Source organism: Triturus cristatus, chromosome 4_2, assembly GCF_964204655.1.
Source record: "Triturus cristatus chromosome 4_2, aTriCri1.1, whole genome shotgun sequence".
NCBI lineage: Eukaryota > Metazoa > Chordata > Amphibia > Caudata > Salamandridae > Triturus > Triturus cristatus.
Window position 1 is genome coordinate 290,785,782 of NC_140586.1, and position 16,507 is coordinate 290,802,288.

The window sequence follows — 16,507 nt, forward strand, 5'->3', positions numbered from 1 at the left end:
CAATGTCTACCAGCATTTTTAGCACTGCAACTTTTAGAAAATGAATGTTTCTCGAGATCAATTGCCTTATTCTTAAAAAGCACAATCAAATGCAGAAAATCTATCTATATATGAATTGCGTAAAGCATACAGGTTGGAATTGTATTAATTGCTTTTTAATCCAATCCTATATAATTGAATATCTTGCAATCAACCTTAATTATGTACTGTATATGTGTTTTTAAATTGTACGCTTTTATGTTTTTTTATGCATAAATCGAATAAAGCTTATTCGATGATGATGATGATAAGCAGTGACTTAGTTTTATCCATTGCTCATTGTTATCACTGAGTGCGTCATCTGTTCCTCAATATCTTCAATGGTACAGTATCATCTGTGCCTCACTATAAACAGCTTAGTACTATTCGTATAATGAATAAGATTATTATTAGTTATTATTTCTACATAGAAGTACTATAATAGAATATTAATTATTATCTCTGTACTAATTAATATTGGAGTGTCAACAGGGGCTGAGTATAAATAGTGGCACATTACCTTCAGTGGCTTAGTATCCTCAATAGCTCACTATTGACAGTGGCTCAGTATTACCAGGTGCTCAGTATTATCAATGGCTCAGAATCATCAGTGGCTCAGTATTATTTGTTGCTAAGTATCGACTGCAACTGAGCATGAACGATAGTTCAGCATCGTCAGTGTCTCAGTATTATCAAGGACTTAATGTCATCAGTAGCTCGGTATTATCCAGGGCGCAGTATTTTTAGCAAAATATATGCTATAAACTTACTATGATTACCTGCTCCAGCTATAGTAGGTCTTTCACCAGGAGCTGCCTGTGCAGCTAAGAGCAGTGGGCCGGGGTGGGTGGGAGTCGACAGACAATGACGAGGTAAAGTAAAAAATGTTAAAAAGAAAACCACTTACCTTGCGCTAGCCACATTGCCGACTCGGCGATGCGGCGTGCACAAAGTAAGTTGTTTTCTTTTTTTTTTTTTTTATTAAACTCGTCGCCGACTGTAGACTCACCTCCCATCGCCACTCTTATCTGCACAGGCCGCTCCTGCCTTCCACTTACAAATCTTATTCGACTGTGCCCATGTTGGACCTCCTTTATTGCAGGCTACTAAGCTGTGATGATCACTGCAGTGGGCGTGGTTGCTAGGAAGCTTGGAACAGTCAAGCAGAGTTTAGTGTAAGTGATGAGGGAGCGCACTACAGTGGTTGGGAGAAGAATCTGGGGGCATATTTACAAGGAAATCTTGTCACAAGAATGTCACTTTAAGTGACGTTTTGGTGGCGATATCCCCTTCTTATTTACAAGGCGGCGTTAAAGTGGCTTAACAACCCCTTGTAAATAAGGCCCCTTTTCATGCTTCACTTAGCGTAAAAGGGGCATGCAATGGGTGTTGCAGTGGGCGTTCTGCCGCAACACCCATTGTTTTTTTACGCTGGCCATATTTACAAGGATGGGGCAGCACCAAAAACTAAGACCAGGTATACATCATATTGTGAGAATATCATTGCCGTGCATCACTTAAAAATACCATTGTCCTGCGCAACTTTGTTCTTTGGGCCACTAAAATGTACATCATTTGCTATCATTATTATATATTGAAATATTTGGCAGAATTTTGTATCATAAATGATCAAATAATCTGTTTTCTGATTACATATTTAGAAGGATGAGGACTGGATGTATATATGTATGAGTATGTCTGTTGGTTAAAATGTATGTTATTTACAATTTGTACTTATCTTCATTGTTAAGTATTGAGCTTTTAGCTACACTTTTCCTTTTTGAGTAAATATACTTTCTCATTGCTGTTATCATAAGGCATTCTTGCTGTGTTATTGTTTCTGTGCCCTTAATCAGGTTTCATATTCACTTGTCCAAGATATTTTTTTACATTTATTGTTACATTCCCTGCTCTTGGCAAGCCTATTTGCTGCAAGGGACCCCTACTTCTTTCAATGTAATACCCCCATAGAAACAGCAAATCGCTTTTAGCACCAGCGCAAAGGGAAACACAGGAGTGAGCTGTATCGTGAATATGATGCATCCCTGCATTAAAAAAATGTCAGAGCGCAGTGTTACCAATTTTGGAGTAACACAGCACTCTGACATTTTATTGTAAATATCCCCCTGTGTGTGTTGACTTAAAAGAAGATGTCTTCGGGCCCTCAACAAGCCGCAAAACTGGCAGAATCAGCAACGGTAATACTGGAATGACCGAAATAAAATACAGACTGGCTAGCAAACTAGTCTTCCAGTTTTTGGGATGTTTAATATTTTGCATGATGCCATAGAGCATGAGTCACTAAGGAATGAAAGAAAAAGTGTGAGAGAGGAAGACAGAAGGGGTTTAAAGAAAAAAAAGGCAGCATAGCAGGACAGCAAATAATATCACTGATAGAAGGGAGTAAAAATATGGATAACAAATATTGGGAAGTGCTGTTTAGAGAGAGGGAGAGAGTAGCGGAGGCAGGGAGAGCAGGACAGTAAGGCTAATGGCATTTTTTTTTGGTACCAAAATACTGATCTTTGCTCCCTGGTCGAGCAGCAATGATAGACCCTATGGCTTGTGACACATCATTCAGGGGCCTATTTGTGTGTTGGTTTGAGTCGCTCTTACACCACGCAACGTGGTACAAGAGTGACGCAAACCTTACATGTAATTTGCGATGCTACGCAAGGCCACTTTGCATGGCCCTGCATGGCTCCATAAATTTGGAGTATGGCAACGAATCGCAAATCGCTGTGTTGCCTTCCTCTGCCCCGGGAGTGTTTTCCATGGGCGTTGCATGGTTTTTGACTCATTCCCAGATTTAGCAGAACTGAAAGACCTCGGAATGCACCAGATAGATACACCTCCTCAGGTGAGGCGTAACAAGGTGAACTACCTTTATTTCTCCTCAATGCTTCCTCTTTCTATGTGTGCTGCATTCTGCAGCACACATAGAAAGCTGAATATGCCTCTCGGTATTGTTATTCCTGCACAAAAACAATCCTGCCTGTAACGCAGGCACCCTTGCACAAGGGTGCCTGCACTGGCGCTAGCCTCCCTAGGTGGCGCCAGCACAAGGGAAAGGACAGGAAAGCTCTGGATTGCCTTAAATACAGTACATTCCTGCCCTTTCCCTTTCTCGCAGTGCAGCGCAGCAAGGTGACTTGCTGCGCTGCGTTGTGCTGCTTGACCTTCTCATAAATAGGCCCTTAGAACGTATTGATCCTAATGCATGTAGCATGAGTAGATTTATATCAGCTGGGCAAAACGCAAACAACAGTTGCCATTTCTCTACTCTGCATCCATGGGCTCCATCTTTGGAGTAATAAAGTAATAAAATGATGAGGTATTATAAGAGGCTTTAAAGTATTAGCTTATTTCAAAAGATTCCAGTCAGGGCTATCCCTAAAACTAATGTATTTTTTGCCACTAAATTCAGAAAAATCATCTGTAAAAATTAACTATATTTAACACAGTTTCTTTGTGATGTTTACTCCTCTCTGTTTAGAAATGGTTGGCTCACTTGTTGCTATAGCTCCTGTGGTGAGTCAGGGCTTGTTTGCAAATACCATTATTTGAGTAAAATAATGCCATTGGTAAGGAAGGGTCATTTGAGGCTGATGCTTCCCACATTTAAGACAACTAATCTGGAATCACTTGCCTGCCATGACACAACTGATGAGACAAAAAAGAAATGCGTACACATTATTTGTTGAGAGTCTCTTACAGATTTTTTATTACATGAGATACATTCCTTCCAATCAAGAGATAAGCTGCTCCCTTTTTTGGTCCTCATGGCATTAGTCTTAAGGAAGCCATTGTTGGCGTACCATATAGGCACACCATATAGGCATACCATATTACCACCTTCGGATCACAGATGGGAACAGGGCCGGACTGGGAACACCAACTGGCCCTGGCAATTGAGTTGGACCGGCCGCCGGGAGGGGGAAGATAGGGGGTGCGTGAAAACACTGCAGCTGCTTTTTTTTACAGGGAGCCGATATTGCAGCTATGCTGCAAAACCGGCACCCGGTAACACAAACGGCCCCACAGGGGTCCGATACCAGCCCCCATCCTGGCGGCCCACAGGGGAAACGCCAGGTTCCCGCTACAGCCAGTCCAGCCCTGGATTGGAATATGCCGTGGGGTGCAAATGGCTTAAGGCATTGGCTGATGGCTACCACTATGCAGTTTAAAAATAAAATATCTTGGTTTGAAGTAAGAAGATTGTTAGATGTTCTGTTACAGAGGAAAATGGACATTATTTGTACAACCCATTCTTTGTGGTGGGTTTAGAAGAGAAGTGCTTGATGTCACATGAATAGTTTTTAGGCATTCCTAGGAAAACTGGTTTTAATGATGGATGAATCTAGGCAATCTGTGTTGCAATATGAAAAGTGCAAGCATTGGTTGTGTAATTCAGCCTGTATGATCACTGGACAAGGGGCATCTGTATTGATCGAGCAAGAATTTGAGGCACTGGTTAGTTTGTCCAGTCCACTTGATCAATGCAGTGGAGAATTAGAATCTATATTGTTGAGGGAGGAATTTAAGGCATTGGTTGGCCAACTTTCCAAACTCAATAGAAAAGTGTTAATTAAATTGCTGAGAGAAAAACGTACAATGTTAAGTGGCTGGTCTAAGATAATGGAAAGGAAGGAAACCTATTGGTGTAGAAATAATTTAAAGTATTTGTTAGTCAGTCCAGGATAGTGGATCAATGGGAATGGGAACCTATGGCTGACAGCATAATTAAAAGCATTGGTCACTTGTTTCAAATTTCTAGACCAATGAAGAAGGGGAATCTATGCTCAAGAGAAGAACTAGAGTCATTTGTTACTTGGTCCATGGTAGCAGACCTCTGGAAAATCAATCCATGCGAGAAAGAGTTGTAATAGTGTTTGATATCAACAGAGACAAGGATACGATTTAGTGTAGAAAGAGTTTGAGGCAATGGGTGATCTCTCCAGTCTTTGAAGTATCAAAGCAATGAAGTAGGAATTGCAACAGGAAGAGGTGAAGACGCTCGTTGATCGCCCTAGTCTTTTGATCAATGGGGAAGAAGAAAATATTTGAAGGCACTGATTTGATGCCCATTGGTTATTGTGGACAGAAAAGAGTGGCCGTGAACTGCAGAGTGAAGAGTTTAAAGCATTCCCTGGAATATCCATTCTTCATGGTGGGCAGAGAAGGTGAATCTCTGTTACTGTGAGATGCATTTAAAACAGTTGGGGGTGGAGGGGTGTTCTTATGATGAATCTAGAATGGAAATATGCCTTTAACTATAAAAGGTTAAAATAATTGTTTTAGGAAGCTCGGACTATGGGGAGAGGTGCAAATGGCCAGAGGCTTCTGCATAGGTAAGATCACTTTGTAGAAGGGTCAGATACTCTGCCCATGAAGATAACGGCATTGATGGCAACTTCTCTGATGAAGACCAAGAATGGCCTGTTGGCTTTGAAGACCACCCTGTTCAAGTTCAAGGAGCGTCCGGCGAACATTATAGACGTGGCAGCCGCTGCCTCGCTGCCCTCTTCGTTCACCTGCCAAACAAAATGGAGATAAACATTATGTGAATTGGTGTGTGCCAGTGGTTCATATAGACAGACAAGTGTATAATCTCAAGCACATTCACCTATATAACACTGCAACCTTAGCATTGCACACACTCTAGTGAAATAACCCTCGGGAAAAGATGGAACTGGGCCTTAAAATGTATACTTTCACCATCTCAAAAACCTCTAACCACCTTGAAATGACCATCAGAAACAGATTTGTTTGTCTCGTTGCAATGAATGAAGATGTTATTTATGGTTTGACTGCTTTGTTTTTAGCTTTTGTGTCATGATTTCTTCCTTCATTTGTAGCGCCCTAATCTGTGACTACCCAAATTGCTTTGCTTGCCTACAATATCTTATGTGAGCAACACTCAACTCCTTTTGCGGGTCGCTTTTCTTTTAGACTTTCTGTCTGTGAATCTTCCCAGCAATTGAGCATGCAAATTGCTGCTCACTGAACTTGGCCTTTCCTCCACGACCTCAGTACCTCAAAAAGTTATTGATGGCCTCCCCAACCGAGAAGTGATGCATCCGTCACCACTGTCAAATCTGGGTGGGGTAAGGAGAGGGGTCCGCCACTGCCCCAATCTAGTTCTGGCAGCCACCACTGCAAATCTTCTGCAGTCTCCTCTGAAATCTAGTTACCCTGATGCTGACCCACTGGAACTTTATATCCCACTGTAGAGCCTACATACACCATCTGGCACGTATCACTAGCAGGATGCCGAAGGCCAGCAATCCTAGCAGCCTCGGAGTCATCTGCTCTGAGATCCAGAACAGAGGCTGAAACATCAGGATCCTTGCCTGAATGTCCTGGAATCTCCGCTCCGGGAGAAGGGCACAAAACTGTTGCGTCTAACGAATAGCTCTGATGTACAGGAGAGTCTGCTAAGGAGTCAGTTTGCTAGTGAACTCCAACACAATGTTAGGAGGCTTACCTTCGTCTGGAGGTGATTGACAACAGCATGGGGCAAGCTCATCTTCAACAACTAGTCGCCGAGTTAGGGGAAGACTGGTATACGCAGCCTCAGAAGGTGTGTTGCTACACTGGCATCACTTTCCTGAACACTCAAGGGGCACTGGTGCAACCAAAAGGTAGCACTGCAAATTGAACAATGCTCCTGACCCACTGTGAACCGCAGGTAGGGCCTGTGTGACTGCAGAATGGGTATATGGAAATAAATGTTGTGCAGGTTCAAGGTCACCATCTAGTCTCTGGGGTCTAGAGCAGACAGAACCTGGAATAGCGTAAGCACCTTGAATTTGTCCTGCTACAGGACAGTGCTGAGAAGACAAAGATCTAAGATAGTACAAAGGTTTACATCCTTCTTAGGTGTAAGGAAGTGGTGGGAGTAACAAACAATTCCTACTTTTGAGGCTGAAAACGTCTTGATGGCTCTTATGGCCAGAAGGGTCTGTAAATCCTGCTGCTTGTTGGGCATGTGGTCCTCTGTCAGCCTAATGGTAGTGGAAGGTGTGGGGGTAGAAACAAAAGGGAGGATGTAGCCTGATTCACAATTTGGAGGACCCAATTGTCTGACATAATGGCTTACCACCTTTGGAAGAAATGTCGAATCCTGCACCTGACAGGGTGAATGTGTGCAGCAAAGGGCACACTAAACAGGTTTTGTAGGGGTAACAGCTGGTAGATAAATCTACCAGTTGTCCCTGATGCCCTGATTTATCTATGTGCGCCACAAATAGCTGGGAGGCTATTGGGCTGGGGGCTGGCATTGGCAGTATGGGAAACCCCTATCATAGACCCAGAGGGGGCAAACATTTTGCTAGAACTGTCTGGAGGGGAAGACAGTACCAAGACACATGCTGTGGCCCTGCTATCCTTAAAACATTCTAGGACTGAGTACTCACCAAAAAGGCGACAGCCGTTGAGTGACATATCCATAAGGGATGCCTGACATCCCATGAGGAGCCAGTAGACCTCATCTATGCATGGCACTGAAGCCCAACATTCTTGCCAATCACCCTACCATGGCAGTTGGCAGTGTCCAAGCCACAGAGGATTATAAACTTTGCTACACTGCTGTCATCTTATATAGGTTGGGTCAGGGATGCCCAGAGGTCATCCAAACTGCTGGTAAAGCTTAAGCCACCATGCCCCCTAGGAAATGAGAGTAGTGGTCAAGAAGAGCTGGTGTTTAACAATCGCATAACAAGGTTAATGAAGAAGAAGATGCACTTGCCAAATGTCCCTATCCGTTTAGTCTAAGAATCAGGTGGGGCGGTGGGGAAGGCATTGTTACTTACCCTACTGGTGAACACCCGCTCCACTAAGCTCAATGGCATGAGTTGTTGTGTAAGAAAGTCAGAGTTGCCTGGTGCTGGTCGATGACCAGAGTGGCCTGTCTATTGATTGGTGGTCCCAAACATGGTTTCACCCAAGTGCGCAGGAGGGTACTTGTGAGGGCTTAGTTAAATAGTAATAGAGGTTTTGTAAGTGCTTGATAAGACTGGAGAACATTTGCTTTCACCTTCATAGTAGGCAGTTTTAGGGTACAGTATTTCTGTGCACTCTAAATAAGCCAAGGATGCTCTTTCTTTGGTGGCAGGGCTGGGAGGAGAAACAAGGCCAGTAACTGGAGAAGTATCCAAGCCACTGCCATCTTGTTACCATCTCATACCAAATTTCCTCATCATATTAAGGGAAAAAATAATCCCCTTCATCAAAATTGTCATTGACCGAGCCAGTGCTGAAAAATCAATGTAGAGTGAAAGCCCTACTGCGTGATAAAGGCAAGGTATTAGAATTTGAAGAGTTGATGGCTGCCTGCCCTCCGGTGGGATCAAGGTGCTGCCCCAGTCAAGGTTGAAGTAGATTCTGCAATGAATCAGTCAGCATAATTGGTTGTGAATCATCCTATGGCATCAGGCGCACCGGGATCAGCTTTGATGCTAAGGGAACCAATTGAGCTGGTTGTGGCAGACTGAAATCATTGCTGAGCCTAAAGTGGGTTCAAGGGGCACAGATGGCGCCGAGATTGGATCTGCAAGCGGACATCTGACTGGAGGTGCCTGTGGATCCTTGAGGCCCAAAGGCACATCAGAGGGAACCAGTAAAATGCCAAATATGTGTTGTGTGACCTCCATAAAGACCTCCATTTGCTGTGTTGTGAACTATAGACCCAGAAATTCGGGGTGCATCGGAACTATGCTTGGCATTGACTCTAATGGAGATGGAGAGCTAGAACGAGTGGCATGTTGATGTCCTCGCACCTTCTCTGAAGTTTAGTAGTGGCAGGAAGGGGCAGATTCCCACTTAGGTTTCTCATGCTTCTTCTTGGAATTACCTGAAGATTTTGACTGCAATGAAGATCTGTCACAGGAACAAATTCGGGAGCAGGAATGGGACTTGTCTTTAAACCTTGATCAGTCATGACGTGATGTCTTCCAATATTTGCCAACATAAAACATTTCCTTGCAGTTGTGTACGGCCTTTGAATTCAACTGGGCGCGCTCATCACAGGTCTGGGAATCGTGTTCCTTCTGGCCCAAAGGACGATGGGAAAACCTTGTGATAGTCTGTCACAAACTTCTCATTTCAACAGTCCCTGCATGGCTTGGACTCTGTTGTCTTAGGAGGTGACATTTTTTCTTACACACTGGAAAAGGTTTGCAAACAAATATTAAAAATACTAAGAAGTAGTACCGGATCCAGGCCTGAAGCCATGGAAAGAAAGGAACTGCCATCAGAGTGCATGATTGGTGATTATATCCAGTTCTGTTCATCACTTCCAGAGCAGAAGGATGTTGGTGCAGACCCACACACCACCTACCGGCACTTGCTCAGGAGTACTGTTTTCAAGTTAATGTATCCTTTCTAACAGCTGGGAATTATTTACAACTTTTGGAATCTATGCAGGGGCGTAGCTTCAGGGGGAGGTGTTTGGGGTGTTACACCTCTCTATTAAATGCATTCATTAATGGATAGTTGGGTACAGGAGCTTTCAGTCGGGTATGCTAAGGTCTCTATTGGATTTCACCTGCGTTTTTTAAATACTCACTCAGACAGAAACACACAGAAACACACACACAGACACTCTCATCTCTGTGTTGAGGGTCTTAAAATATGGTTATTTTACAAAATACTGTGTTTTAAGTACCCTTAACAATCCGCACTCCTTTCCCTTTCAATTATCCCTTAAGCCCACCTCATGTGCTGCTTCTAATATAGGGGCATATCAGCAAGGCGAGGCGATAGAATTATCATCGCTTTTGCAGCCGTTTTCGGACGAAAAGCGGCGATAATTTTATCGCCTAAGTAGCAAGCTCACGCTAATGCGTGAAAACTTGCGTTAGCGTAGGAATTCCTAACGCCCAGCTTTGCATCTCTAATGAGATGCAAAGTGGATGTTCCTGACCTGACATGACAGGAGAGATGTCGCTAAGCAACATTTCTCCTATCATCAAGCCCCACGCTATGAAGCATAGCAGCAAGAAAAGTAGCGATAACCCCTGTTATCGCTACTTTCCTTATGCCTGCTTCAGGACTGACTTAGCCATGATATCATATGGAAGGTGGATATCATGGCTAAGTTTGTGAGTCCCTATCATCAAGCTAACGCCACATTGCGTGAGATTATCTCAGGGTTTCCAGCGATAACCTCATGTTAGGCAGTTAGCGAGAGGATTTTTATCGCTTTTGAGATAAGCGTTGCTAATAGCACGCTATCTCAGCGATAAAAATCCACGCTAGCTGGCGATAATTATCCTAGTGCTAAGTGCGCTTAGCGATAATTATCGCCGGTTGTTGCTGATATGCCCCATAATGAGTTACATGATACGCCAGTGTGATTGTCGGAAAATCTGAGGCTTACACCCCCTACTCTTAATGACCAAGCTACGCCCTGAATCTATGGTTAGAAGAATCTATCAGAAAAGACTGGCTAATAGATCATACTATGTTTGAGCACCTGTAGTCCTGAAGACCATCTTGTCGAGTCGGTTCTGTCACTGGCATTCCATTGAACTGCATTGCCCAACACAATATTGTGAAACATGTTCGCGCTTTCAATGTGTGAGAAAATGACTTTCGGGGCTTATTGATTGTTCTGTGCCCCACACTGAAAAGATCCTCCACAAAGGATGCCTGTGTCTTCCTAGCTACAAAAATACAACAGAAGAACACAGGCCACAATCAGACACTCACCTCGAGGAATGCTTTGTGAAAAGCATCAGAGACGTAGAGATCTGTACGGCCACCTGAAATTATACCTACAAAACAAGAGCAGAATCAGCATTTAATTTCCATAAATAAAAGCAAGCATGCTGGCTGGGTGATGTGATCAAGTGATCAAAGGCCATACTGTTTACAGAAGCCATTTCACATGGGGACATTGTAATCCCCCAGCTCAATATTGTATTGCTTCACATCAGATAGCTCATTGCATTTGAACAGCAGACATACTACCTACAACATTCTGAAGGTACTAAACAGTGGGCATACTGCAATTCAGCATTTTAGGATTATAATACTCAGGGCACCATTTCACTTGCCAAACATGGCTGCGATATGAAATGTAAACTTCACAACTGCCTTAAAAATCATCCATGGACTATCCAAAGCCCTCTCCATGTCCTATCAGTGGCATCTGCACACCATTAAAATGCTAATAACATAACTTTAAATAATATATGTGACATGTGCAAATGGCGATTTCCTTTTCATCCGGCTGGACATTGCCTTGCCGCTTAGTTTCGATGCAGTTCCTAAGTTCGAATGTGGTAGTACATATGTTCTCATTTCCAGTTGACAACTAATGTTACCACCACCAGAAACACAGATCTCTGCTCTGGTGATCAGTGCTTCTGCCAGTTTAGTTAAGTCTATTTACCCTATAATTCTTCATTTTCGTATGTCAGGGACCGCAAGGGTACAAGACTACCACCCTGCTGTTCTGTCATCAATGTCAGACATGGTGAAACTGTTTTTCCTGTTGGTAGTAACAACTGGTGACATTATCCAAGGTCCCGGCACGTGCTTAGGTCTATACATAAATTCTGCTGCAGGATCACTCATCAAAAGTTATACGTCTATCTAACCACTGCAGACAACATGACCAGAAAGTTTGTCAGTTTTTATATCCCACTCTTACCCTTTATGTATACTACAGCCAGAACTGTGTAGGGCAGATCATGCAGAAATATGTTATATCCAAGCTGTGGCACTCTCTGGACCTGTCACCTTATATTCCTTCTGTTTTCACTTGACGATCTTAGACGTAGAAAACAGAAGAGAAGCAGACCTGTAAAAACTCTCTTAGCCCCAAGGATTCCCCGCAGAGACCTCAAACAATGCCAAACTATGGGGCATATTATCAAGCACAGCGTTAAAATTATCGCCTCTTTAGGGGCAGAAAACTGACGCTAAAGCGGCGTTAATGGGCTTGATAATATGCCGCAGAGAATTCCAATAGAAGTCCATGTTCTGGTGTCAACATTGGCTTCTATGGGAATTCTCTGCGGCATATTACCAAGCCCATTATCGCCACTTTAGCTGCAGTTTTCTGCCGCTAAAGCAGCGATAATTTTACCGCCGTTCTTGATAATATGCCCCTATGATCTGATGAGGAACCAAAATCCAGGGTCACAAGTGCCTGTTTAGTATGGACGGACACTGAGACCGGAGGCTTCTCAGACACTGACACCATGCCCAGCAAATCCTATTGCCTACCAGTTGGACAAGAAGATGGGAACATCTAGGGATCTTTTTTCTTAGGTTAGAAAGTTCTTTCTGCTAGGACAGCCAAGAGAACAATAAATGCATTCGTCTCAACTACTGCTAACCCATAAGTGCGGCTAACGGGGAGGGCCACACTCTTGTTCGACAGGACATTTAAAGAGCAGTACCATTGTGCGCCACACTCACCTGGCAGCCTGGCCGCTTCTGGGTTAAAGAGATCCACCAAGCCCATCTGCTGTAGCTTTTCCTTCAGGCTAAAGCTGTCCTCAATGCGAAAACGTGGCATGTAGAGAGACAGTGTGACCTCATTCATGGCTCCCAGCCAACCATCCAGCTTGTCGACCGTCAAGTGCCGCTCTACGTTGGACAGCTGCATGTCATGATATGGCAGCACCAGCACCATGGTAATGTCATCGCCCTTGTAGGGCAGCTCCAGCACCTGAACCTTGTCATCTGCAAATGTGCCATAGCGAAACTGACTCTCCTGGTACATGGTTGGGGTTTGGCAAGTTTGCCCGTCATGCTTGTGGAAAATGTCAGACTTTGTGTTCTCTGGGTTGAATGTAGATTTCCAGAGGCCCTGGGTGGGTCAAAAAAAGTTTTTCAAAATTCAAGTTAGACTCAGAATTCAAGTTTTTAAGGTTAAAATTTGGTGCAATCTTTTTTTTATTTTATGGCCTAATTGCATATTAATCTCATCGCCCAACATGCAGAATGAATGGTGAGAGAAACCGGAGTGTCTCAATTTCCGCAGCGGGGAACACTTTGCGAAATCACGCATTGTGTTCAATAAAAGAGACAAATAGATCAATTGCAAGCCCCTCTTTTCACAGTTAGGGAGCAGTCTCTGAGCACCTGGATGTCAGCCTTAACCATCAGAACTTGTGCCAGGGAATCCGGCTCCCTTGCTCATAGACCAGACAAACGTTTGTGAATATGGCACTTTCTAATACAATAGGTTCCAGGGCTAAGGAGACTGTAAGTCGGTATTCCATGATCAATTACATTGGGAGACATGACATCACAGTAAATAAATCGGGAGTAAGTTTACATCAGCAGTTTGCATCAGGATTGCCTTTTCTTTGCATCATTTATGGTAAGTGTATTAGATGTGTGTGTATGTGTGAGCGTGCGTGTGCGTGAGTGCAAGTGCGTGCATTCATGTGTGTGTGTATATTTATTTCACATGGCTAAACCTTCTTATTGAGTGTTTGCCAGTGGTTTTGAAGCTAATATTTCACAGAAAAGAAGTCTAACTGTGAATTATTTCCCATAATTTACAGTGTTGAATTCTTTTGCAGGGTATTTAACTTTCATAAATGAATAATAAAGTTAAATGGATGTTTAACATATCTTTTCCTCTTTGTGGGAAACTGGGTTGTTGGATGAGGGGGTGGAACCCTGGTCAAGCAACAGCCAAAAGCCTCTTCAGGGTGAACCACAAAAAGTCACTAAATTAACCTGTGCTTAACCTGCTGGTAGCTTGGAACAAAAGCAATCAGGCTTAACTTAGAGGCAATAAAGAAAGCATTGTTGTAACACACAAACAGTAATAAAGTGAAAACACAACACAACAAAATTCCCAAACCAATTTAGAAACATAGAGTACCAAAATGACAAAAATCTAATCAGTAAAACCAGTTATGAATTTTTAAAGTTTAAAGTGAAAACTAGCACCTAAAAGATTAAAACGCCAACCGTGCAAATCTATTTGTGCGAGTCTAGGGCAAAGTCAAAAGTTACGTCCGACTGTGATAGAGTGTGGTTCGGATACACAATGTGGATTGGGCCCAGTCTCCACACCGTTTTCATGGAAAAAGGCCTGAAAGGGTAAAGTTCAGCTGGGCAAGGAAGCAAGCAGTGTCAGAGGAGGACGTGTCATCTTTGGGGAACTGCTGGATGAAGTTGTGGTGGAGATTCCTACATTTGGACTTAGACCCTGAATTATATCAGGGCAGACGGCCCATAGTTCTGCAGTGTGGACGAAGTAAATTACTCCATTCACATGACGGGGCCACCTGCCCAGTTTATAAATGGCCACTAAGCAGGTGGTCATTTATAAAAGTATTAGTATTAACCGCCGTCAAAGGCGGTTCCTGTGAATACATTTTACTCTGTGCTACGGGGCTGTGTCAGCAGGATGCAGCCCTATACCATAGAGTAATCTTTTTTGTTTTCAGTGATTACAGTTCCTCATCACCAGGTTTTGCCTAGCGGTGAAAGACAGAGAAAAATGGCTATGTGTTCGTCCATCTAAAATGGGCGGGAGTTCTCCGAACAGCCCTTACTCAGCAGGACTGTTGGAGACGTTTGGCCATGGAGGAGACAGACTAGTCTCTGCCGTGGTCAAACTGATGGTCCACCCGAAATGAAATTGGGTGAGGGGACCTCTATGTCGGTGGGGAGGGAACTCCGTCGCCACAGCAATGAAGTTCTCTTCCTGCCAACATATAAATTAGCCCCTAGCCTCTTTTTTGGAATTTTCAAATCTCCAGCTAGACAAAGCTGCACCCTGTAGCCGTTGATGGCTCCATGAGCCTGGATATCCCTTCCACGAGGAGCTGCTGTACAGGATTTGCTGCTGCGGAGAAGAACGTAGTGAAATGTAACGTAAAGTCAGGCCAACTTGTAATGCACCATGGGCAGAGGGATGAGCAGGTATATACCGGTCCCCTCTTGGTTTTCAGAACACGTTTTGAAAGAAATTAATCTAAGTCCTAGGTTTTGGATTTGGGCTAACAAGGCACCTTTAGCACCACTTCCAAGGGTCCAGGGCCGGAGAGAAATGAGTGGGAGCGTCAGGACTCACTCAGGCAGGGTCCATGTGCTGGTGCAAGATGGTTGGATCCATTTCTGTCCCTGAGGCTCTGATCAGGAGGCAGGACAACTAGTCTTTGGAGTCATCCTGGAAGTTCTGAGTTCAAGGTGGAGGTAAGGTCTCGAGCAGTAGGGCAGATCACTGGGGCACAGGCAGGCTTCAGGAAACAAAGCAGTCCTTCTTGGTGCATCAAGACAGTCTTCTGAAGTACACTGCAGGCTACAGCAGCAGACAGTCCTGGGAGCTCTTCCGCAGGCCCAAAAATTAACTGAAGAGTGCGTCTGAGGGTCTCATTTTTATACCCCGTGCCCACTTTGAAGCAAGAGAAAGTTGTGGAGCCTTCCCCCACAGAAGTGTCTGGAATTTCCTGCCTCTCTGCCCTCGCTCCAGCCTTGATACAAAGCGATACCAAAGGGGATGATGGACGGAGCACTTGAGCAAATCAAACACTCACCCCCAGTCAAATGATCTGGGTTTAATCCATCATCATTCTTTAGCTCACTCCACCACCCCGGTTCAGACATGGCCATATGCAAATCACTCTGACCCTGTGCCTCATTGGAACAGTCCAGCCCGAACTGCCAAGCCATGTCTTCCCTGGACCGGAAACAAGCATCCTGGGACCGGTTTCGGGTTCATAACCCTCGTCAGCCAGGCTATCTTGAATCCAGTGGCAAAGTGAGCAAGGGACCCACGTTTGGGCATACCCTGCCAACTTAGGGCGAACAAAGCAATACCATAGGGGATGATGGACGGAGCGCTTGAGCAAATTAAACACTCACCCCCAGTCAAATGATCTGGGTTTAATCCATCATCATTCTTTAGCTCACTCCACCACCCCAGTTCAGACATGGCCATATGCAAATCAGTCTGACCCTATGCCTCATGGGAACAGTGCTGCTCTCGGACCATTAATCAGCACACCTGACAAACTCACCCTTTCAGGCCCGTCCTTGATGCAAACATCTAACTTTGAATCCTCCCTAGTGTGTGAAAATAAAAATGTAAATGTAAAACCCTGTCACTAAAAAGCTACACTGTCCCACACTGGAATTAATTTTCTTTCTTTATAGAGGTGCTACAAAAGAAGACCACTTTTTAGATTGCATGATTTTAATTTCCTTACAATGCACTTTGCATTAAAAATGTGACATAATATTACACACTGTTGCATAAAACAGATTTTCAATAAGAGCACATTATTCCCAACAAAAACGTACATTTCTTAAAAGATTAAGACATATCTGCAGTCTCAGACAAACAATGAATAGTAAACGGATGGCGCTCAAATGCTCAAGACTTTCTAAACACTACTAAAAAGATCTAATTATGTAAAGCATATGTTAGAATGGGGAACCTCTAGTTGGCACAGGTAGGTACTTGTGACAAGCAGTGGTCCCTTCTTCTATTCAGGGCAAGAGAATG

General features: G+C 43.8%; 1 protein-coding gene across 3 annotated transcripts in view; it reads right to left on the reverse strand.

Annotated features, from left to right (window-relative positions):
• Window positions 1-3,711: 3,711 nt before the first annotated feature.
• SERPINC1 (serpin family C member 1) overlaps window positions 3,712-16,507 on the reverse strand; it is a 192,926-nt gene continuing 180,130 nt past the window's right edge. For all 3 annotated transcript variants that reach the window (XM_085601564.1, XM_085601563.1, XM_085601562.1), the window contains exons 5-7: window positions 12,451-12,844; window positions 10,732-10,796; window positions 3,712-5,552 (exon numbers count right to left, since the gene is read on the reverse strand). In XM_085601564.1, the coding sequence (XP_085457690.1) occupies window positions 5,376-5,552; window positions 10,732-10,796; window positions 12,451-12,844 (636 nt within the window). In that variant the 3' untranslated portion in view covers window positions 3,712-5,375. The remainder of the gene's footprint in view (window positions 5,553-10,731; window positions 10,797-12,450; window positions 12,845-16,507) is intronic.